The 22,637-nt window shown below is 45.8% G+C and overlaps 1 protein-coding gene across 18 annotated transcripts in view; it reads left to right on the forward strand.

The window, feature by feature from the left end:
- LOC139581330 (ensconsin-like) overlaps window positions 1-22,637 on the forward strand; it is a 64,496-nt gene that overhangs the window by 33,153 nt on the left and 8,706 nt on the right. For 12 of the 18 annotated variants that reach the window (XM_071410950.1, XM_071410955.1, XM_071410954.1 and 9 more), the window contains 8 exons: window positions 3,700-3,842; window positions 19,123-19,253; window positions 19,405-19,697; window positions 20,883-21,009; window positions 21,113-21,293; window positions 21,378-21,482; window positions 21,746-21,793; window positions 21,959-22,079. In XM_071410950.1, the coding sequence (XP_071267051.1) occupies window positions 3,700-3,842; window positions 19,123-19,253; window positions 19,405-19,697; window positions 20,883-21,009; window positions 21,113-21,293; window positions 21,378-21,482; window positions 21,746-21,793; window positions 21,959-22,079 (1,149 nt within the window). The remainder of the gene's footprint in view (window positions 1-3,699; window positions 3,843-19,122; window positions 19,254-19,404; window positions 19,698-20,882; window positions 21,010-21,112; window positions 21,294-21,377; window positions 21,483-21,745; window positions 21,794-21,958; window positions 22,080-22,637) is intronic. The other 6 variants (XM_071410951.1, XM_071410956.1, XM_071410960.1 and 3 more) reach the window with 1 other exon arrangement.

The raw sequence follows: 22,637 nt of genomic DNA on the forward strand, positions 1-22,637 counted from the left end.
TGAGGACCCAGCAACACACAGGGACCCACCCAACTGCTGTCCTCCATTATATCACTAGATACAGTATAAGATAATACCACCTCAATCTAAATCCCTGCCCCCATTACATCACCAGTTAATAGCTATAAATCACACATCCCAGGTCCCTACTCTGTCCCTAGCTGTATAGACATATATCTCTCTAGCCCAGGTCCCTACTCTGTCCCTAGCTGTATAGACATATATCTCTCTAGCCCAGGTCCCTACTATGTCCCTAGCTGTGTAGACATATATCTCTCTAGCCCAGGTCCCTACTATGTCCCTAGCTGTGTAGACATATATCTCTCTAGCCCAGGTCCCTACTATGCCCCTAGCTGTATAGACATATATCTTTCTAGCCCAGGTCCCTACTCTGTCCCTAGCTGTATAGACATATATCTCTCTAGCCCAGGTCCCTACTCTGTCCCTAGCTGTATAGACATATATCTCTCTAGCCCAGACCCATGCTACTGGCTAGGCAAATCCTTTGAAGAAAACTGTCCCTTTTCTGGTAATTTTTTTTGTGGTGGTTTGTTGTCCAAAGGTGGCTAAAGGCTATATCACTGTTGATAGGGTCCTGCTTGCTCAGTGGTACATGTCTTGAACAGAATGTGCTATCCAGTAAAAGTACACTTGAGATCACAAGGTTGTGCATACATATGTAGATGGGCGCCACACATACAGGTGCAGGACCTGCTCACATGCTCAGACACAAAACAGCTAAGACACAATTGGCTGGGGTGTGTAGAATCTTGTCTGGGAGCTGGTTCAGTGTCTGAGGAGCCTTGGGAATCAGAGTTCATGCTGGGTGGCTTTGCACTAAGCTACTTTCTTGTGGGCCCTGAGCAGCGTGCAGCTGGTTGCCTGAGAGATTGAGTGTTTGTGCTGGTAACTGGTCAATGAACCCAGGGAGCTGGAGACTTGCTAGACGGTAGTAAGAACCGGAGTCTCAGACCAGCAGTTTACTCTGGCTCTCTGTATGAAAGACTTATTCATTAGCACCCTTATAGAGGGGCTAGCTCCTGGAATACGCAGGGTTGTAGCTGACGTACATAATTCTCTGTGAAGGATTTGTCCTATTCAACTTTGGGGTTTTTGATTTGGATTGGATTCAAGCTGGATATAATATTGTGTGGCATTGGCATACTAGACTAAGCCCCCAAAACTCTGTCTTTTAAAAAACAGAAAATGCTAGAAAGCCTGAAATGACACAAAATATGAAGGAATAGGGATGGGAATTTTGCAAGGGACCTCATGATACCATATTATCAAAATACTTAGGATACGATGTATTGTGATTCGATATTCCAAACATTTTGCTCACCATATGTCTGCTGCAGAGGGACAAGAAAACCATGAAAACGAGTTTTGATCAGTCATGGAAATAAAAGTGATAAACAAATTGGCTCAAATATATACAGTGGGGAGAACAAGTATTTGATACACTGCCGATTTTGCAGGTTTTCCTACTTACAAAGCATGTAGAGGTCTGTAATTTTTATCATAGGTACACTTCAACTGTGAGAGACGGAATCTAAAACAAAAATCCAGAAAATCACATTGTATGATTTTTAAATAATTAATTTGCATTTTATTGCATGACATAAGTATTTGATCACCTACCAACCAGTAAGAATTCCGGCTCTCACAGACCTGTTAGTTTTTCTTTAAGAAGCCCTCCTGTTCTCCACTCATTACCTGTATTAACTGCACCTGTTTGAACTCGTTACCTGTATAAAAGACACCTGTCCACACACAATCAAACAGATTCCAACCTCTCCACAATGGCCAAGACCAGAGAGCTGTGTAAGGACATCAGGGATAAAATTGTAGACCTGCACAAGGCTGGGATGGGCTACAGGACAATAGGCAAGCAGCTTGGTGAGAAGGAAACAACTGTTGGCGCAATTATTAGAAAATGGAAGAAGTTCAAGATGACGGTCAATCACCCTCGGTCTGGGGCTCCATGCAAGATTTCACCTCGTGGGGCATCAATGATCATGAGGAAGGTGAGGGATCAGCCCAGAACTACACGGCAGGACCTGGTCAATGACCTGAAGAGAGCTGGGACCACAGTCTCAAAGAAAACCATTAGTAACACACACTACGCCGTCATGGATTAAAATCCTGCAGCGCACGCAAGGTCCCCCTGCTTAAGCCAGTGCATGTCCAGGCCTGTCTGAAGTTTGCCAATGACCATCTGGATGATCCAGAGGAGGAATGGGAGAAGGTCATGTGGTCTGATGAGACAAAAATAGAGCTTTTTGGTCTAACTCCACTCGCCGTGTTTGGAGGAAGAAGAAGTATGAGTACAACCCCAAGAACACCATCCCAACCGTGAAGCATGGAGGTGGAAACATCATTCTTTGGGGATGCTTTTCTGCAAAGGGGACAGGACGACTGCACCGTATTGAGGGGAGGATGGATGGGGCCATGTATCGCGAGATCTTGGCCAACAACCTCCTTCCCTCAGTAAGAGCATTGAAGATGGGTCGTGGCTGGGTCTTCCAGCATGACAACGACCCGAAGCACACAGCCATGGCAACTAAGGAGTGGCTCCGTAAGAAGCATCTCAAGGTCCTGGAGTGGCCTAGCCAGTCTCCAGACCTGAACCCAATAGAAAATCTTTGGAGGGAGCTGAAAGTCCGTATTGCCCAGCGACAGCCCCGAAACCTGAAGGATCTGGAGAAGATCTGTAGGGAGGAGTGGGCCAAAATCCCTGCTGCAGTGTGTGCAAACCTAGTCAAGAACTACAGGAAACGTATGATCTCTGTAATTGCAAACAAAGGTTTCTGTACCAAATATTAAGTTCTGCTTTTCTGATGTATCAAATACTTATGTCATGCAATAAAATGCAAATTAATTACTTAAAAATCATACAATGTGATTTTCTGGATTTTTGTTTTAGATTCCGTCTCTCACAGTTGAAGTGTACCTATGATAAAAATTACAGACCTCTACATGCTTTGTAAGTAGGAAAACCTGCAAAATCGGCAGTGTATCAAATACTTGTTCTCCCCACTGTATATATATATATACTGGCGTTTTGGTGCAGGTCCAGCCAGTAGAGCAATAATATTGCTATATATCTCTCGCTCTCTAAATGTTTATCCCGACATGTAACTATCAATTTTTCCCCCACCCAACACCATGAATGAATACTAGAAATGAATGCACTCCAGCGTGCTTGAGTGTTGCTATTGGATTGTGATGGTTATGGGTGTTTTATAGACTAATGTGTGTGTTTGTGAGCGCTGCCAGCGTTTTCTGCTTTGATGTGATGGTGGTGGGTTGTATGTGTGCTGTGTTCAGTGTCTGCTGTGGCGGTGTGCTCATTGCCGGGTTGTGTCGATGTGTTTTGCTATGAGCAGCACCGGAGCTTTGGCACCAATCAGGGGATGCCAGTCTCTGTCCTTGCTTCTCTCTGGCTCCATTCTCCAGCCCTTCCACTTCCAGTTTAGCCCCAATGCTTCAACAACCAACAGTGTGCTACCATAATCTAACAATAGGTTGTTTTGTGCTCTTATCCCCCAAACCATCGTCTTCCTCTCTTTCTACTCTTTCTCTCCATCGCTCTCTTTTTTTCCCCATGCCTCTGCTTTGCTCACCCAACTCGGCTGCTTCTACCCGTGCTCCCATTGGCTGGTTTCCCTGCGCTGCGATGACTGTGTCCTTTACCAGAGTGTCACCTGTGTCCTCGTTCAGCCTCGCCCAGCCCCCTGCACCTGATGCAGCGAGGACCCGTGCGCAGCCGCAGCATCGACCGGCAGAAGAGCACCACCCTGCCCACCTCGGCCTCGGCAGACCAACTGAACCCCTCACTGGTGAGACGTCATGAATCTAGAAGACACAGAATTAGCATTAATAGAATGGACAAATGGAAGACAGAATTAGTAGAGGCGCATACGTAGACATCTTAGAACTATTGTGTTCATGTGCATGATGACAAACTGTTAATGGGATGTGATTAGGTCTTATCTCGACTGTTTCAATTTTAGCGACTTAGCAGTCAGCTATGCGTGCGTAGTTTCTGTGTTCTTAGCAAGTACAGTCCCCTCCCAGGTCATCAAAAATGAATGAAGGAGACAGTGGAAATGTAGATCATGTAAAGGTGTGTGGGTTGTCTTTCCCAGAAGCCCTTTGGACACCAGGATTAAGTTACAGGAACAAGGTGATAACACTCTCGCCAAACCTGCAATGATGTTGGACAAAATAACCCCAGTATACAAATGTCACTCAGTTATATGCGTACATCCTCTATAATTTGCCAGTCAAAGCAGCCCTGTGGGTTATGCATCCATGATACTGAGCTGTTTTCGCTCAGATTAAATTAAATTGAATACCTTCATTGTCCATTGGGGAGAAGACCATTGTTCAGTAGAGAAATGGTTTTTTCACTCTTGCTGCATTAGAGATGTTTACCAAACAATTCAGTAAGACGAGGATGCCACTACTACATTCAAGTGTTTTAGCCCCCAAGTGGATTCATTGGGCATTAGCAGCGTCATGTTAGCCTCGAGACATGCTCCATGCAGCCTGAGGCAAGCTTTGATTCGTTCAGTGTCCTCCACTGCCTGGCTCTCTCGCCCTCTCTGTCCTTTCTCCATGGTCCTCCATGGATATGAAGGAGCGCCTTTGTCACAGACAGACGGACAAAGGAGCCCACAACAGGCTGAGTACAGTTGGAGTGGCTGGCTGTGGCTGGTTCAGGCCATGCAGAGCAGGACAGACAGACAGACGGAGCAGGCAACACCCTGGGCCTATCAAATCAAATTGTATTTGTCACATGAGCCGAATACAACAGGTATAGACCTTACAGTGAAATGCTTACTTACAAGCCCTTAATCAACAATGCAGTTTTAAGAAAAGTAAGTGTTAAGTAAAAAAAAAAATAATAATAAAAAAATGTAAATAACAAATAATTAAAGAGCAGCAGTAAAATAACAGTAGCAAGGCTATATACAGGGGGTACCGGTACAGAGTCAATGTGCGGGGGCACCGGTTAGTCGAGGTAATATGTACAGTAGGTAGAGTTATTAAAGTGGCTATGCATAAATAGTAAGAGTAGCAGTGGTGTAAAAGAGGGTAGCCCTTTGAGCTGTTTAGGGGTCTTAAGGGTTTGGGTAGAAGCTGTTAAGCCTTTTGGACCAAGACGTGGCGCTCCGGTACCGCTTGCTCTGCGGTAGCAGAGAGAACACTCTATGACTAGGGTGGCTGGAGTCTTTGACAATTTTTAGGGCCTTCCTCTGACACCGCCTGGTATAGAGATCCTGGATGGCAGGAATCTTGCCCCCAGTGATGTACTGAGCTGTACCCTCTGTAGTGCCTTGCGGTCGGAGGCTGAGCAGTTGCCATACCAGGCAGTGATGCAACCAGTCAGAATGCTCTCGATGGTGCAGCTATAGAACTTTTTGAGGATCTGAGGACCCATGCCAAATCTTTTCAGTCTCCTGAGGGGGAATAGGTTTTTTGTGCCCTCTTCACGACTGTCTTGGTGTGCTTGGACCATGTTAGTTTGTTGGTGTTGTGGACACCAAGGAACTTGAAGATCTCAACCTGCTCCACTACAGCCCCATCGATGAGAATGGGGATGTGCTCGGTCCTCCTCTTCCTGTAGTCCACAATCATCTCCTTTGTCTTGATCACGTTGAGGGAGAGGTTGTTATCCTGGCACCACACGGCCAGGTCTCTGACCTCATCCCTATAGGCTGTCTCACTGTTGTCATCGGGAAAACGTAATGATTGTGTTGGAGTCGTGCCTGGCCTTGCAGTCATGAGCGAACAGGGAGTGCGGGAGGGGACTGAGCACGCCCCAAATGTTGAGGATCAGTGTCGCAAATGTTGTTACCTACCCTTACCACCTGGGGGCGGCCCGTCAGGAAGTCCAGGATCCAGTTACCAAGGGAGGTGTTTAGTCCCAGTGTCCTTAGCTTAGTGAAGCGCTTTGAGGGCACTGGTGTTGAACGCTGAGCTGTAGTCAATGAATAGCATTCTCATGTAGGTGTTCCTTTTTTCCAGGTGGGAAAGGGCAGTGTGGAGTGCAATAGAGATTGCATCATCTGTGGATCTGTTGGGGTAGTATGCAAATTGAAGTGGGTTTAGGGTTTCTAGGATAATGGTGTTAATGTGAGCCATGACCAGCCTTTCAAAGCACTTCATGGCTAAAGACGTGAGTGCTACGGGTCGGTAGTCATTTAGGCAGGTTACCTTAGTGTTCTTGGGCACAGGGACTATGGTGGTCTGCTTGAAACATGTTGGTGTATTAGACTGTCAGGCACAGGTTGAAAATGTCAGTGAAGACACTTGCCAGTTGGTCAGTGCATGCTTGGAATACACGTCCTGGTAATGTCTGACCCTACGGCCTTGTGAATGTTGGCCTGTTTAAAGGTCTTGCTCACATCGGCAGCGGAGAGCGTGATCACACAGGTCATCCAGAATAGCTGATGCTCTCATGTATGTTTCATCTGGTAGGCTCGTGTCACTGGGCAGCTCACGTCTGTGCTTCTCTTTGTAGTCTGTAATACTTTGCAAGCCCTGCCACATCCGACGAGCGTCGTAGTCGGTGTAGTACGATTCAATGTTAGTCCTGTATTGACGCTTTGCCTGTTAGATGGTTCGTCAAAGGGCATAACGGGATTTCTTATAAGCATCCGGGTTAGAATCACGCTCCATGGAAGCGGCAGCTCTGCCCCTTTAGCTCAGTGAGGATGTTGCCTGTAATCCTTGGCTTCTGGTTGGGGAATGTATGTACAGTCACTGTAGGGATGACGTCATCGTTGCACTTATTGATGAAGCCAGTGACTGTACTCAATGCCATCGGAATAATCCCAGAACATATTCCAGTCGGTAGTAGCAAAAAAGTCCTGTAGCTTATCTGCTTCATCTGACCACTTTTTTTATAGACCGAGTCACTGGTGCTTCCTGCTTTTGTTTTCACTTGTAAACAGGAATCAGGAGGATATAATTATGGTCAGATTTGCCAAATGGAGGGAGAGGGAGAGCTTTTGTTTGCGTCTCTGTGTGTGGAGTAAAGGTGGCCTAGAATTATTTTATTTTTTCCCCTCTGGTTGCACATGTTGATAGAAATGAGGTAAAACGTTTTTTTTTTTTTTTTTTCTGCATTAAAGTCCCTGCACACTAGGAGTGCTGCCTCAATGAGTTTTCCTGTTTTCTTATGGCCTTATACAGCTTATTGAGTACGGTCTTAGTGCCAGCATCGAGTTGTGGTGGTGAATAGACAGGTACAAAAAATATAGATGTAAGGTCTCGAGGTAAATAGTGTGGTTTACATCTTATCATGAGATACTCTACCTCAGGTGAGCAAAACCTTGACTTCCTTACTTTTAGATTTTGTGCACCAGCTGTTGTTTACAAATATACACAGACCTCCACCCCTTGTCTTACCGGAGGCAGTTGTTCTATCTAGCAGATGCATCGTAAACCCTGCCAGCTGTATATTATTCATGTCGTCGTTTAGCCACGACTCGGTGAAACATAAGATATTACAGTTTGTCCCGTTGGTAGGATATTCGTGATTGTAGCTCGTCTATTTTGTTATCCAATGATTGTACATTGACTAATAGGACTGATGGTAGAGGCAGATTATCCACTCGCCACCGGATCCTTTCAAGGCACCCCGACCTACGTCCCCAATATCTCTGTCTCTTTCTCATACGAATCACATGGATTTGGGCCTTGTTGGGTGTCTGAAGTAAATCCTTCGCGTCCGACTCGTTAAAGAAAACATCTTGGTCCAGTATGAGGTGAGTAATTGCTGTCCTGATATCTAGAAGCTCTTTTCGTGTCATAAGAGACGATGGCAGAAACATTATGTACAAAATACGTAACAAATAATGTGAAAAAACACGCACAATTGGTTAGGAGACCGTAAAACGGCAGCCATCTCCTCCAGGCACCATTATGTTATCTCTCAATAGCCTGAGGTGGCTTCTTCCCCTTGGCTCTTTTCCTCCACTAACTGGACAGGGGAAGCAAATTCCTGGTAGGTAGCCGCCATCTGGTTTTGACCTAGTCCGGCCATCTGGTTTTGACCTAGTCTGTGTTTCCAGATCAGCAAGGATGAATGAGGAGATAAAGAGATGAAGCCACTTTCGACTGTTGAGATGCACCCTTGAGTGTCCTATTCAAGGAAAAATAGTCAGGGAGAGATTGCAGAGACAGACTCATGGGTAGGTATCTCCCCAAGGCTTGAGAGGACAGTGCTGAGCTAGGGTATGTGAAAATGTATGGGCTATCCAGAGTGCACATTAAAGGGAGACATGACGCGGGCAGACAGGCCAGTTTCTTTGTGTGTGTGGATGAGACGGCACTCCCTCATACAGTGGGGCAAAAAAGTATTTAGTCAGCCACCAATTGTGCAAGTTCTCCCACTTAAAAAGATGAGAGAGGCCTGTAATTTTCATCATAGGTACACTTCAACTATGACAGACAAAATGAGAGAAAAAAAATCCAGAATATCACATTGTAGGATTTTTAATGAATTTATTTGCAAATTATGGTGGAAAATAAGTATTTGGTCAATAACAAAAGTTTATCTCAATATTTTGTTATATACCCTTTGTTGGCAATGACAGAGGTCAAACGTTTTCTGTAAGTCTTCACAAGGTTTTCACACACTGTTGCTGGTATTTTGGCCCATTCCTCCATGCAGATCTCCTCTAGAGCAGTGATGTTTTGGGGCTGTTGCTGGGCAACACGAACTTTCAACTCGCTCCAAAGATTTTCTATGGGGTTGAGATCTGGAGACTGGCTAGGCCACTCCAGGACCTTGAAATGCTTCTTACGAAGCCACTCCTTCGTTGCCCGGGCGGTGTGTTTGGGATCATTGTCATGCTGAAAGACCCAGCCACGTTTCATCTTCAATGCCTTTGCTGATGGAAGGAGGTTTTCACTCAAAATCTCACGATACATGGCCCCATTCATTCTTTCCTTTACACGGATCAGTCGTCCTGGTCCCTTTGCAGAAAAACAGCCCCAAAGCATGATGTTTACACCCCCATGCTTCACAGTAGGTATGGTGTTCTTTGGATGCAACTCAGCATTCTTTGTCCTCCAAACACGACGAGTTGAGTTTTTACCAAAAAGTTATATTTTGGTTTCATCTGACCATATGACATTCTCCCAATCTTCTTCTGGATCATCCAAATGCTCTCTAGCAAACTTCAGACGGGCCTGGACATGTACTGGCTTAAGCAGGGGGACACGTCTGGCACTGCAGGATTTGAGTCCCTGGCGGCGTAGTGTGTTACTGATGGTAGGCTTGTTACTTTGGTCCCAGCTCTCTGCAGGTCATTCACTAGGTCCCCCCGTGTGGTTCTGGGATTTTTGCTCACCGTTCTTGTGATCATTTTGACCCCACGGGGTGAGATCTTGCGTGGAGCCCCAGATCGAGGGAGATTATCAGTGGTCTTGTATGTCTTCCATTTCCTAATAATTGCTCCCACAGTTGATTTCTTCAAACCAAGCTGCTTACCTATTGCAGATTCAGTCTTCCCAGCCTGGTGCAGGTCTACAATTTTGTTTCTGGTGTCCTTTGACAGCTCTTTGGTCTTGGCCATAGTGGAGTTTGGAGTGTGACTGTTTGAGGTTGTGGACAGGTGTCTTTTATACTGATAACAAGTTCAAACAGGTGCCATTAATACAGGTAACGAGTGGAGGATAGAGGAGCCTCTTAAAGAAGAAGTTACAGGTCTGTGAGAGCCAGAAATCTTGCTTGTTTGTAGGTGACCAAATACTTATTTTCCACCATAATTTGCAAATAAATTCATTAAAAATCCTACAATGTGATTTTCTGGATTTTTTTTTTCTCATTTTGTCTGTCATAGTTGAAGTGTACCTATGATGAAAATTACAGGCCTCTCTCATCTTTTTAAGTGGGAGAACTTGCACAATTGGTGGCTGACTAAATACTTTTTTGCCCCACTGTATATAACCATCCCTCTCGTCCAGTCCAGTTTCAACTGTTCTGCCTGCGGCTATGGAACCCTGACCTGTTCACCGGACGTGCTACCTGTCCCAGACCTGCTGTTTTCAACTCTCTAGAGACCGCAGGAGCGGTAGAGATACTCTTAATGATCGGCTATGAAAAGCCAACTGACATTTTCTCCTGAGGTGCTGACTTGCTGCACCCTCGACAACTACTGTGATTTTTATTATTTGACCATGCTGGTCATTATGAACATTTGAACATCTTGGCCATGTTCTGTTATAATCTCCACCCTGCACAGCCAGAAGAGGACTGGCCACCCCTCATAGCCTGGTTCCTCTCTAGGTTTCTTCCTAGGTTTTGGCCTTTCTAGGGAGTTTTTCCTAGCCACCGTGCTTCTACACCTGCATTGCTTGCTGTTTGGGGTTTTAGGCTGGGATTCTGTACAGCACTTTGAGATATCAGCTGATGTAAGAAGGGCTATATAAATTTGATTTTGATCTCCTCACAACTCCTCTCCTCACAGTAGAATGATCATACATGGCATGCACTTTGTCTAGTCTGCTTTGTGAATGCTTTGAAAGCTATTTCTACTAGTGGTTGACCAATTATGATTTTTCAACGCCGATAACGATTATTGGAGGACCCAAAAAAGCCGACACTGATTAATCGGCCGATTTAAAAAAAAAAAAAGAAATAATAATAATAATAATAAATAAAATAAATAAATATATATATTTTTTTTTTAATTACTTTTCTTTAAAAAAAAATATATATATATATACACTGCTCCAAAAAATAAAGGGAACACTTAAACAACACAATGTAACTCCAAATCAATCACACTTCTGTGAAATCAAACTGTCCACTTAGGAAGCAACACTGATTGACAATAAATTTCACATGCTGTTGTGCAAATGGAATAGACAAAAGGTGGAAATTATAGGCAATTAGCAAGACACCCCCAAAAAAGGAGTGATTCTGCAGGTGGTGACCACAGACCACTTCTCAGTTCCTATGCTTCCTGGCTGATGTTTTGGTCACTTTTGAATGCTGGCGGTGCTCTCACTCTAGTGGTAGCATGAGACGGAGTCTACAACCCACACAAGTGGCTCAGGTAGTGCAGTTCATCCAGGATGGCACATCAATGCGAGCTGTGGCAAAAAGGTTTGCTGTGTCTGTCAGCGTAGTGTCCAGAGCATGGAGGCGCTACCAGGAGACAGGCCAGTACATCAGGAGACGTGGAGGAGGCCGTAGGAGGGCAACAACCCAGCAGCAGGACCGCTACCTTCGCCTTTGTGCAAGGAGGTGCACTGCCAGAGCCCTGCAAAATGACCTCCAGCAGGCCACAAATGTGCATGTGTCAGCATATGGTCTCACAAGGGGTCTGAGGATCTCATCTCGGTACCTAATGGCAGTCAGGCTACCTCTGGCGAGCACATGGAGGGCTGTGCGGCCCCACAAAGAAATGCCACCCCACACCATGACTGACCCATCGCCAAACCGGTCATGCTGGAGGATGTTGCAGGCGGCAGAACGTTTTCCACGGCGTATCCAGACTCTGTCACGTCTGTCACGTGCTCATGTGCTCAGTGTGAACCTGCTTTCATCTGTGAAGAGCACAGGGCGCCAGTGGCGAATTTGCCAATCTTGGTGTTCTCTGGCAAATGCCAAACGTCCTGCACGGTGTTGGGCTGTAAGCACAACCCCAACCTGTGGATGTCGGGCCCTCATACCACCCTCATGGAGTCTGTTTCTGACCGTTTGAGCAGACACATGCACATTTGTGGCCTGCTGGAGGTCATTTTGCAGGGCGCTGGCAGTGCACCTCCTTGCACAAAGGCGGAGGTAGCGGTCCTGCTGCTGGGTTGTTGCCCTCCTACGGCCTCCTCCACGTCTCCTGATCTCTCCTCATTCGAATCCAAGATGGCGTAGCAGTCGGATGTGTCTTTGTCCTGTCTTGTCCCGTGTAAATAGTATTCGTATTTTTCGTATACATTTCGTATTTATTTTAATTTCACTTTCCATCTAGGAACTGAATATACATTCCTACATTCCGCCTCACCCAATGTGGTACGGACCTGCTATTTTTTATATACTTTAGAACCGTAATCCCCAATCAGAAGCTAGCCAGATAACTAGCTACTAGCTAGTAGTCAGTTAGCCACTGCTGCGGTCTTCGCCCTTAACTCGGACACAGCCAGCTTCAATACCGGGCCGATACCTGCCAGTCTGCAAGCGCGATATCAACCCAGAGCATATAGGACTGCTTTTTCTCTACCACATCACCGGATTCCTGACGCAAGCTCTGGACAATTACACCGTATCATCACAGCTAGCTAGCTGCAACCGAGTGGCTACTACTGGCTAACACCTCTGTCCCGAAGCAAGCACCAGTTAGCCTTGAGCTAGCCTCGAGCTAGGCCCATCTGCCGGCTAGCTGAAGAGCTAGTGCCACTGCCACGAAGCTAGCACCAGTTAGCAAACACTATTCTACAATTCACAACCTCTCTTTCGCCATCGCCATCTGGCTTGGATTCTCTGTCGACACAACCACGTCTGAGCAGACCCCCTCCGTCTGAGCAGACCACCCCCCGGGCTACTAACTTTACACGCCGCGTGCTAGCTTAGTGGAGGCCTCCTCTGCTCCATCTACGGCTGCCCCCTGGACACTATGATCACTTGGCTACATAGCTGATGCATGCTTGACTGTCCATTAATTCACGGTACTCCATTCTGTTTATTTGTGTCTTATCTGTCGGCTCTGTGCTTTAACTCAGGATCTGTGTGTAGTTAATCCGACCCTCTCTGCCTAGTCATCGCCATTTTTACCTGTTGTTGCTGTGTCAGACTAGCACCCTGTTATTGCTGCTGTTATCTTACCTGTTGTTTTAGCTAGCTCTCCCAATCAAGACCTGCAATCACTTTATGCCTTATTGTATGTCTCTCTCAAATATCAATATGCCTTGCATACTGTTGTTCAGGCTAGTTTTCATTGTCATTGTTTTGGTTTGCAATGGACCCTGTAGTTCCACTCTCCGTACCTCTGATACCCCCTTTGTCCCACCCCCCACACATGCGGTGACCTCACCCATTGAGACCAGCATGTCCAGAGATACAACCTCTCTTATCATCACCCAGTGCCTGGGCTTGCCTCCGCTGTACCCGCGCCCCTCCATACCCCTGTCTGCACATTATGCCCAGAATCTATTCTACCACGCCCATAAATCTGCTCCTTTTATTCTTTGTCCCCAACGCTCTAGGCGACCAGTTTTGATAGCCTTTAGCCGCACCCTCATCCTACTACTCCTCTGTTCCTCGGGTGATGTGGAGGTAAACCCAGGCCCTGCATGTCCCCAGTCACCCTCATTTGTTGACTTCTGCGATCGAAAAAGCCTTGGCCTCATGCATGTCAACATCAGAAGCCTCCTCCCTAAGTTTGCCTTACTCACCGCTTTAGCACACTCTGCCAATCCTGATGTCCTTGCCGTGTCCGAATCCTGGCTTAGGAAGGCCACCAAAAATTCTGAGATTTCCATACCCAACTATAACACTTTCCGTCAAGATAGAACTGCCAAAGGGGGAGGAGTTGCAATCTACTGCAGAGATAGCCTGCAAAGTTCTGTCATACTTTCCAGGTCTATGCCCAAACAGTTCGAACTTCTAATTTTAAAAATTAATCTCTCCAGAAATAAGTCTCTCACTGTTGCCGCCTGCTACCGACCCCCCTCAGCTCCCAGCTGTGCCCTGGACACCATCTGTGAATTGATCGCTCCCCATCTAGCTTCAGAGTTTGTTCTGTTAGGTGACCTAAACTGGGATATGCTTAACACCCCGGCAGTCCTACAATCCAAGCTTGATGCCCTCAATCTCACACAAATCATCAAGGAACCCACCAGGTACAACCCTAAATCCGTAAACATGGGCACCCTAATAGACATTATCCTGACCAACCTGCCCTCCAAATACACCTCTGCTGTCTTCAATCAAGATCTCAGCGATCACTGCCTCATTGCCTGTATCCGCCACGGGTCTGCGGTCAAACGACCACCCCTCATCACTGTCAAACGCTCCCTAAAACACTTCTGCGAGCAGGCCTTTCTAATCCACCTGGCCCGGGTACCCTGGAAGGATATTGACCTCATCCCGTCAGTTGAGGATGCCTGGTCATTCTTTAAATGTTACTTCCTCACCATATTAGACAAGCATGCTCCGTTCAAAAAATGCAGAACCAAGAACAGATATAGCCCTTGGTTCACTCCAGACCTGACTGCCCTCGACCAGCACAAAAACATCCTGTGGCGAACTGCAATAGCATCGAAGAGCCCCCGCGATATGCAACTGTTCAGGGAAGTCAGGAACCAATACACGCAGTCAGTCAGGAAAGCAAAGGCCAGCTTTTTCAAGCAGAAATTCGCATCCTGTAGCTCTAACTCCAAAAAGTTCTGGGATACTGTAAAGTCCATGGAGAACAAGAGCACCTCCTCCCAGCTGCCCACTGCACTGAGGCTAGGTAACACGGTCACCACCGATAAATCCGTGATAATCGAAGACTTCAACAAGCATTTCTCAATGGCTGGCCATGCCTTCTTCCTGGCGACTCCAACCTTGGCCAACAGCCCCGCCCCCCCCGCTGCTACTCGCCCAAGCCTCCCCAGCTTCTCCTTTACCCAAATCCAGATAGCAGATGTTCTGAAAGAGCTGGAAAACCTGGACCCATACAAATCAGCTGGGCTTGACAATCTGGACCCCCTATTTCTGAAACTGTCCGCCGCCATTGTCGCACCCCCTATTACCAGCCTGTTCAACCTCTCCTTCGTATCATCTGAGATCCCCAAGGATTGGAAAGCTGCCGCGGTCATCCCCCTCTTCAAAGGGGGAGACACCCTGGACCCAAACTGTTACAGACCTATATCCATCCTGCCCTGCCTATCTAAGGTCTTCGAAAGCCAAGTCAACAAACAGATCACTGACCATCTCGAATCCCACCGTACCTTCTCCGCTGTGCAATCCGGTTTCCGAGCCGGTCACGGGTGCACCTCAGCCACGCTCAAGGTACTAAACGACATCATAACCGCCATCGATAAAAGACATTACTGTGCAGCCGTCTTCATCGACCTGGCCAAGGCTTTCGACTCTGTCAATCACCATATTCTTATCGGCAGACTCAGTAGCCTCGGTTTTTCTAATGACTGCCTTGCCTGGTTCACCAACTACTTTGCAGACAGAGTTCAGTGTGTCAAATCGGAGGGCATGTTGTCCGGTCCTCTGGCAGTCTCTATGGGGGTACCACAGGGTTCAATTCTCGGGCCGACTCTTTTCTCTGTATACATCAATGATGTTGCTCTTGCTGCGGGCGATTCCCTGATCCACCTCTACGCAGACGACACCATTCTATATACTTCCGGCCCTTCCTTGGACACTGTGCTATCTAACCTCCAAACGAGCTTCAATGCCATACAACACTCCTTCCGTGGCCTCCAACTGCTCTTAAACGCTAGTAAAACCAAATGCATGCTTTTCAACCGTTCGCTGCCTGCACCCGCACGCCCGACTAGCATCACCACCCTGGACGGTTCCGACCTAGAATATGTGGACATCTATAAGTACCTAGGTGTCTGGCTAGACTGCAAACTCTCCTTCCAGACTCATATCAAACATCTCCAATCCAAAATCAAATCAAGAATCGGCTTTCTATTCCGCAACAAAGCCTCCTTCACTCACGCCGCCAAACTTACCCTAGTAAAACTGACTATCCTGCCGATCCTCGACTTCGGCGATGTCATCTACAAAATAGCTTCCAACACTCTACTCAGCAAACTGGATGCAGTTTATCACAGTGCCATTCGTTTTGTTACTAAAGCACCTTATACGACCCACCACTGCGACCTGTATGCCCTAGTCGGCTGGCCCTCGCTACATGTTCGTCGTCAGACCCACTGGCTCCAGGTCATCTACAAGGCTATGCTAGGTAAAGTGCCGCCTTATCTCAGTTCACTGGTCACGATGGCTACACCCACCCGCAGCACGCGCTCCAGCAGGTGTATCTCACTGATCATCCCTAAAGCTAAAACCTCATTTGGACGCCTTTCCTTCCAGTTCTCTGCTGCCTGCGACTGGAACGAATTGCAAAAATCTCTGAAGTTGGAGACTTTTATCTCCCTCAACAACTTTAAAAATCTGCTATCCGAGCAGCTAACCGATCGCTGCAGCTGTACATAGTCCATCTGTAAACTACCCACCCAATTTACCTACCTCACCCCCCATACTGCTTTTATTTATTTACTTTTCTGCTCTTTTGCACACCAGTACCAGTATCTCTTCTTGCACATGATCATCTGATGATTTATCACTCCAGTGTTAATCTGCTAAATTGTAATTATTCGATTTATTGCCTACCTCATGCCTTTTGCACACATTGTATATAGATTATCTTTTTTCTACCATGTTATTGACTTGTTTATTGTTTACTCCATGTGTAACTCTGTGTTGTCTGTTCACACTGCTATGCTTTATCTTGGCCAGGTCGCAGTTGCAAATGAGAACTTGTTCTCAACTAGCCTACCTGGTTAAATAAAGGTGAAATAAAAAAATGAAAAAAATGTACTGGCCTGTCTCCTGGTTGCGCCTCCATGCTCTGGACACTACGCTGACAGACACAGCAAACCTTTTTGCCACAGCTCGCATTGATGTGCCATCCTAGATGAACTGCACTACCTGAGCCACTTGTGTGGGTTGTAGACTCCGTCTCATGCTACCACTAGAGTGAGAGCACCGCCAGCATTCAAAAGTGACCAAAACATCAGCCAGGAAGCATAGGAACTGAGAAGTGGTCTGTGGTCACCACCTGCAGAATCACTCCTTTTTTGGGGGTGTCTTGCTAATTGCCTATAATTTCCACCTTTTGTCTATTCCATTTGCACAACAGCATGTGAAATGTATTGTCAATCAGTGTTGCTTCCTAAGTGGACAGTTTGATTTCACAGAAGTGTGATTGACTTGGAGTTACATTGTGTTGTTTAAGTGTTCCCTTTATTTTTTTGAGCAGTGTATATATATATTTTTATTACTTTTCTTTAAAAAAAAAAAATATATATATATTAAATGTTTTGTTCTTGTTGGAATTATTATATGTATAATATATATATTTGTAATAATGACAATTACAACAATACTCAATGAACTTTTATTTTAACTTAATTTAATGCATAAATAAAATACATTTGGTCTCAAATAGATAATGAAACATGTTCAATTTGGTTTAAATAATAAGAGAACGAAAGTGTAAGTGCAATATGTGTTATGTAAAAAAGGTAACATTTAAGTTCCTTGCTCAGAACATGAGAACACGAAAGCTGGTGGTTCATTTTAACATGAGTCTTCAATATTCCCAGTTTAGTTAAGAGTTTGTAGTTATTATAGGACTATTTCTCTCTACACCATTTGTATTTCATATACCTTTGACTATTGTATGTTCTTATAGGTACTTTAGTATTGCCAGCCTAATCTGGGGAGTTGATAGGCTTGAAGTCCTAAACAGCGCTGTGCTTCCAGCATTGCGAAGAGCTGCTCGCAAACGCAGGAAAGTGCTGTTTGAATGAATGCTTACGAGCATGCTGCTGCCTACCACCGCTCAGTCAGACTGATATATCAAATCATAGACTTAATTATAATATTGTAAACACAGAAATACGAACCTTTGGTCATTAATATGGTCAAATCCGGAAACTATCATTTCGAAAACAAAAAGTATATTCTTTCAGTGAAATACGGAACCGTTCCGTATTTATAGAACGGGTTGCAACCCTAAGTCTAAATATTGCTGTTACATTGCACAACCTTCAATGTTATGTCATAATTATGTACAATTCTGGCAAATTTAATTCCAGTCTTTGTTAGGAAGAAATGGTCTTCACACAGTTCGCAGCGAGCCAGGCGACCCAAACTGCTGCATATACCCTGACTCTGCAGCATATACCCTGACTCTGCAGCATATACCCTGACTCTGCAGCATATACCCTGACTCTGCAGCATATACCCTGACTCTGCAGCATATACCCTGACTCTGCAGCATATACCCTGACTCTGCAGCATATACCCTGACTCTGCAGCATATACCCTGACTCTGCTGCATATACCCTGACTCTGCTGCATATACCCTGACTCTGCTGCATATACCCTGACTCTGCTGCATATACCCTGACTCTGCTGCATATACCCTGACTCTGCTGCATATACCCTGACTCTGCTGCATATACCCTGACTCTGCTGCATATACCCTGACTCTGCTTACACTGAACGCAAGAGAAGTGACACAATTTCAGGCACCGCATTGATTATATGCAACGCAGGACAAGCTAGTTAAACTAGTAATATCATCAACCATGTGTAGTTAACTAGGGATTATGTCAAGATTGATAGTTTTTTAAATAAAATACGTTTATTGCTAGCTAGCAACTTACCATGGCTCCTCGCTACCTGCACTCTCATAACAGGTGGTCAGCCTGCCACGCAGTCTCATCGTGGATTGCAATATAATCGGCGTCCAAAAATGCAGATTACCGATTGTTATGAAATCTTGAAATCGGCCCTAATTAATCGGCCATTCCGATTTATTCGGTCGACCTCTAATTTCTACCCCACTAGAAGCAAACAGTTTTTAGAACTAAATTCACCCTGCTCTTTTACTAAGCAGTGTTCAGATAAACCCTGATTTTAAATAGTTATACAGCTGTACACACACACCTAAGTTTGGCATGCATGTCAGTTTACTGTCTGTGACCCTCTGTGTTACCAGGTGTGGGTGTCCTTGCTGTGCCCGGCAGCATACCCCTCTCGTGGTACGGGCTTTTTATAAATGGATTTATTTGAATCAGACATGCCCACATGGTAACCTTCATGGTGATGGTCAGTGCTGTGACGTTATTTAAAACCTGCTGTGTGCTGCAGTAGGGGGGACACTCTGAGACCACATGGGGAGACTGTCTGTGTCATGGATCAGGTGCTATCTGGTCACTCCATGTTATCGATCCACTTCTACTGGTTCACTGTATTCTCATGAAGGGTTGCTGTTCTAGTGTTAATCCAACGTGTTATTTTAAGGATACCCTAGCCGGATGACGTAATGGACTGAATTGTCTCTCTTTGTGGAACGACAGAAGGAGAAACAGTTCTCGTCGCCCGGAGGGAAGCGCCCCGCCTCGCCCTCCAACATCGCGGGACGCCACCGCTCGCCCTCCCCTGCCACCCTCCCCGCCAGCAAGAGAACCCCCTCCCCCAGTGCAGCAAAGTAAGACATCACATCTTTCCCCCAGAAAATGTGTTAACAATATTGAATATTAAACAATATTAGATGTTTCTTGTTTAATTGTGTACTATTGAAATTGTTTCGATTTGTTGGATAATTGATAAAACTGTCAAATCTTGTCTCCCCTCTACAGGCAAAGCCTCCGTAACCGTCCCCCGTCACCCGGAGGTACCAAACATCGCCCCCCGTCCCCTCAGCCCAGCTCGGCCAAGCCTCCATCCCCTCAGCCCACCTCGGCCAAGCCACCACCCATCCAGAGACCGGCCCTCACCCCGACCGGCCCCCCCACCCTGCGGAAGAAAGACTCCAAGCCAAAGGACCTGTGTCCCATCCAGGCTGTGGCCCCCCAGTCCCCAGAGCCCCCCCAGACCAGCTCAACACCGACTCCTACTCCCACATCCTCTAGTAAGACCAAAGACAAGGACGGTGAGCAAAGAGAACCTACAATCTCACTGAGATGGCCTTTCTCTCTGAGCTGAGTTAGCTATTTCCATCTGTTAGTACCACAGTCATGACATAAGGCTGAAATCTCACTTGAGTAAGGACTTTGCCGAGCTCAGATTAAGCAAGAACCAACGCTGACAATCTGTCTTCTGAGACTCACTTTCTTCGAATAAGGAGAGAAGGGGCCTATATTGTAAGCCTCTGAGGCAGTGCGTTGGAAACCCTGTATTGTATTACTGAGTTCCCATAAAGAGCATCAGCCTCTGCTGTGTCCTCTATCCGGATGTATCTAAATGATTTATGGCAGTGATCATCAACTAGATTCAGCTGCGGGCATATTTTTTGTTGTTGAGTGGATGGATCGGGGGCCAGAACATAATTATAAATGATTTGTAGACTGCAAATTGACCGCAAGAAGCCCAAACGGATATAATATGTATGTATATGATCTCTGTTATACGTGGAAATACTTGAACAGATTTCCAAAATTAAATTAACTTGGACCTGATTTCCTGGTATTAAAACAAATATACAAATGTCCAACATAGAGGGCCAAATAAAAAATAAAAACCCACGGGCTGCCAGTTGGGGAACCCTGATCTATGGCTTCATAGCTGTTTCAACACGGTGTGTTAGTGGCCAAGGGAAAGGGACATGGCAGCCCCAGCAGCAGCTTAGTGTGGAGCTGTAAATGCTCTGTGAACCAGCTGTAGTTACATCCTGTTAGCCCTAGAGGTCTAGTACCCCCTTCTGGTGTGAGTCCTGTACTATTACTGTAGAACTCATTAGGAGAAAGTTAAGGAGAGGATTAATGGATTGTGTGCGCTGAAGGCCCTCACTGACTTATTCTGCAGTAGGAGACAGATCTTTTGTAGCTACGTTTGCTAGCTAGCTACCTAGCTAGATAGCCAGCCAGCCCATAGAGAGAACATTGCATTGTGGATTTTGTAGTCGACTTGAGCTGCAATAGATTTCCACAACAATTTTCCTTGTTGCTACCAGCCTCCATTATAATGCCAAAATGAAACATTTGTTCACAAAAAATATTGTTCTCACATATTAGTGTTATTTAACACTGTATATTAAAGCAATGGTTTTAGGTGGATTTTTCCTTTAATGAAACAATACATTTACTAACCTCCTGTGTGGCTCCTATCGGTCTCTCAGAGAAGTCCATGGCGGGCACCAACTCTGCAGCCGAGGCCGCCATGATCCTTGCTGAGAACCGCCGTCTGGCGCGGGAGAAGAAGGAGAGAGAAGAGGCACTCCGAGTACTGAGAGAGGAGGAGGAGAAGTAAGGAGGCATGCTGCTAGAACACTTTCAGGTGGTCTCTCCATCTTTCTGGCGGTCTCTCCCTCATTCGGGGGGGCATTGACCTTTCCTATCCTATCTACAGGCTGAGGAAGGAGGAGGAGAAACGCTTGGCCGAGGAGGCACGGTTGAAACGCCTGGAGGAGGAGAGGAGGCTGGCGGAGGAGAGGAAGAAAAAGGAGGAGGAGGACGCTCTCATGGCGGAGGCAGACCGAGAGAGACTGGAGGCTGAGGAGGCCGGGAGACAGGCTGAGCTACAGAAAGAGGTAGGGACACACATTGACAGTGTTGGTGTCATTTTATTGTTTGATTGGTTGCTTGTGATTGACCACCTGTTTGTCCAATCGCAGCGTGAAGAGGCGGAAGCACAGGCTGCAATTGATGCAGAGAAGGTCCGCATTGAGAGGGAGAGGGTAATGGCCCAGAACCATAAGGAACGCATGGAGAGGAAGAAGGTGGGTGGAGAATCACCATCACATCATGCATGCTTGATCACACACTGCATACGTTGACTGGATGTTTCAGTAACCTGTTCATCATACATATTCAGTATGCACGCTCAGTGAAAATAGCACCTGCATCCACTCCCTGTATACCAACACTTGAACGTAAAGGCAGTCCAACCATTTTATAACTTGTTTTACATTGAGCATGTCTGCAGGGTGTAATTTGCCAGAAATTGTTCACGTGAATCTCCCTGTTTTTCTTCGACTTGCAGAGAATTGAGGAGATTATGAAGAGAACCAGAAAAGGGGACCAAGAAAAGGTGAGTTCACATTTCTCAAGCTCTGATATCTCCATGGAAACTGTGCTTTCCACAATAGCCAAATCAGCTTGGATTAAAAACATCCAGTAATCCTCCCACATACTAGTTGATACATATTTTAACTTGGACACATTTTAACCGGTGCACTGTCCGTGTCCTGTGTAGGGAGGAGATGATGATGATGATGATGATGATGGTGGTGGTGATGATGAGGATGAGAAAGGCATACAGGATGAAGAGGGAGAGGAGGAAGGCGAAGAAGAAACCAACTGTGTCGAAACCAAGGGTAACTGTCCACCATCACTTAACCATCCCTTTGACACAATGGGGGGTGTGTGTGTGTGAGACAGCTGGGCACTATGGGCAAAAATCCCATAAATGGACTGAGTTATAGCGATAAATAGAACGAATAACTTTAATGAGTTCTTGCTACTACTACTACTACTTTAGATGTAACTATCAACTGTCGTGTTAATTTCCCAAATTAGCAGACTTCTTTCATTTCTAACTTCATATTTCTCTGGTATAGGCTATTTATCCCAGTTATCGATATCAGTAAAATGCCTTTGGTAAGTTGTCGTTGTTAATAATTTTCACTATGTCATCCCAGCTCTAGCGTTCAAATGTTTAAACAAAGTTTGGATCCTTAACATTAAGTTTTTTTTAACCAAATTTAAATCAGAATGCAGTTATCACAAAACATATTATTTTCTGTGTTATAGCCTAACTAGATGGTTGGCTGTGAAGGCCTGGGGAATGTTGTCATTTAAATAAAAACAGAGGGGAAGGGGCCAACTTTAGGCTACTTTGGTGAATTTGCAAGGCATGAAAATCAAGAGGTTGT

The sequence above is a fragment of the Salvelinus alpinus genome, chromosome 7, assembly GCF_045679555.1.
Source record: "Salvelinus alpinus chromosome 7, SLU_Salpinus.1, whole genome shotgun sequence".
In the NCBI taxonomy this organism is placed as follows: Eukaryota; Metazoa; Chordata; class Actinopteri; order Salmoniformes; family Salmonidae; genus Salvelinus; species Salvelinus alpinus.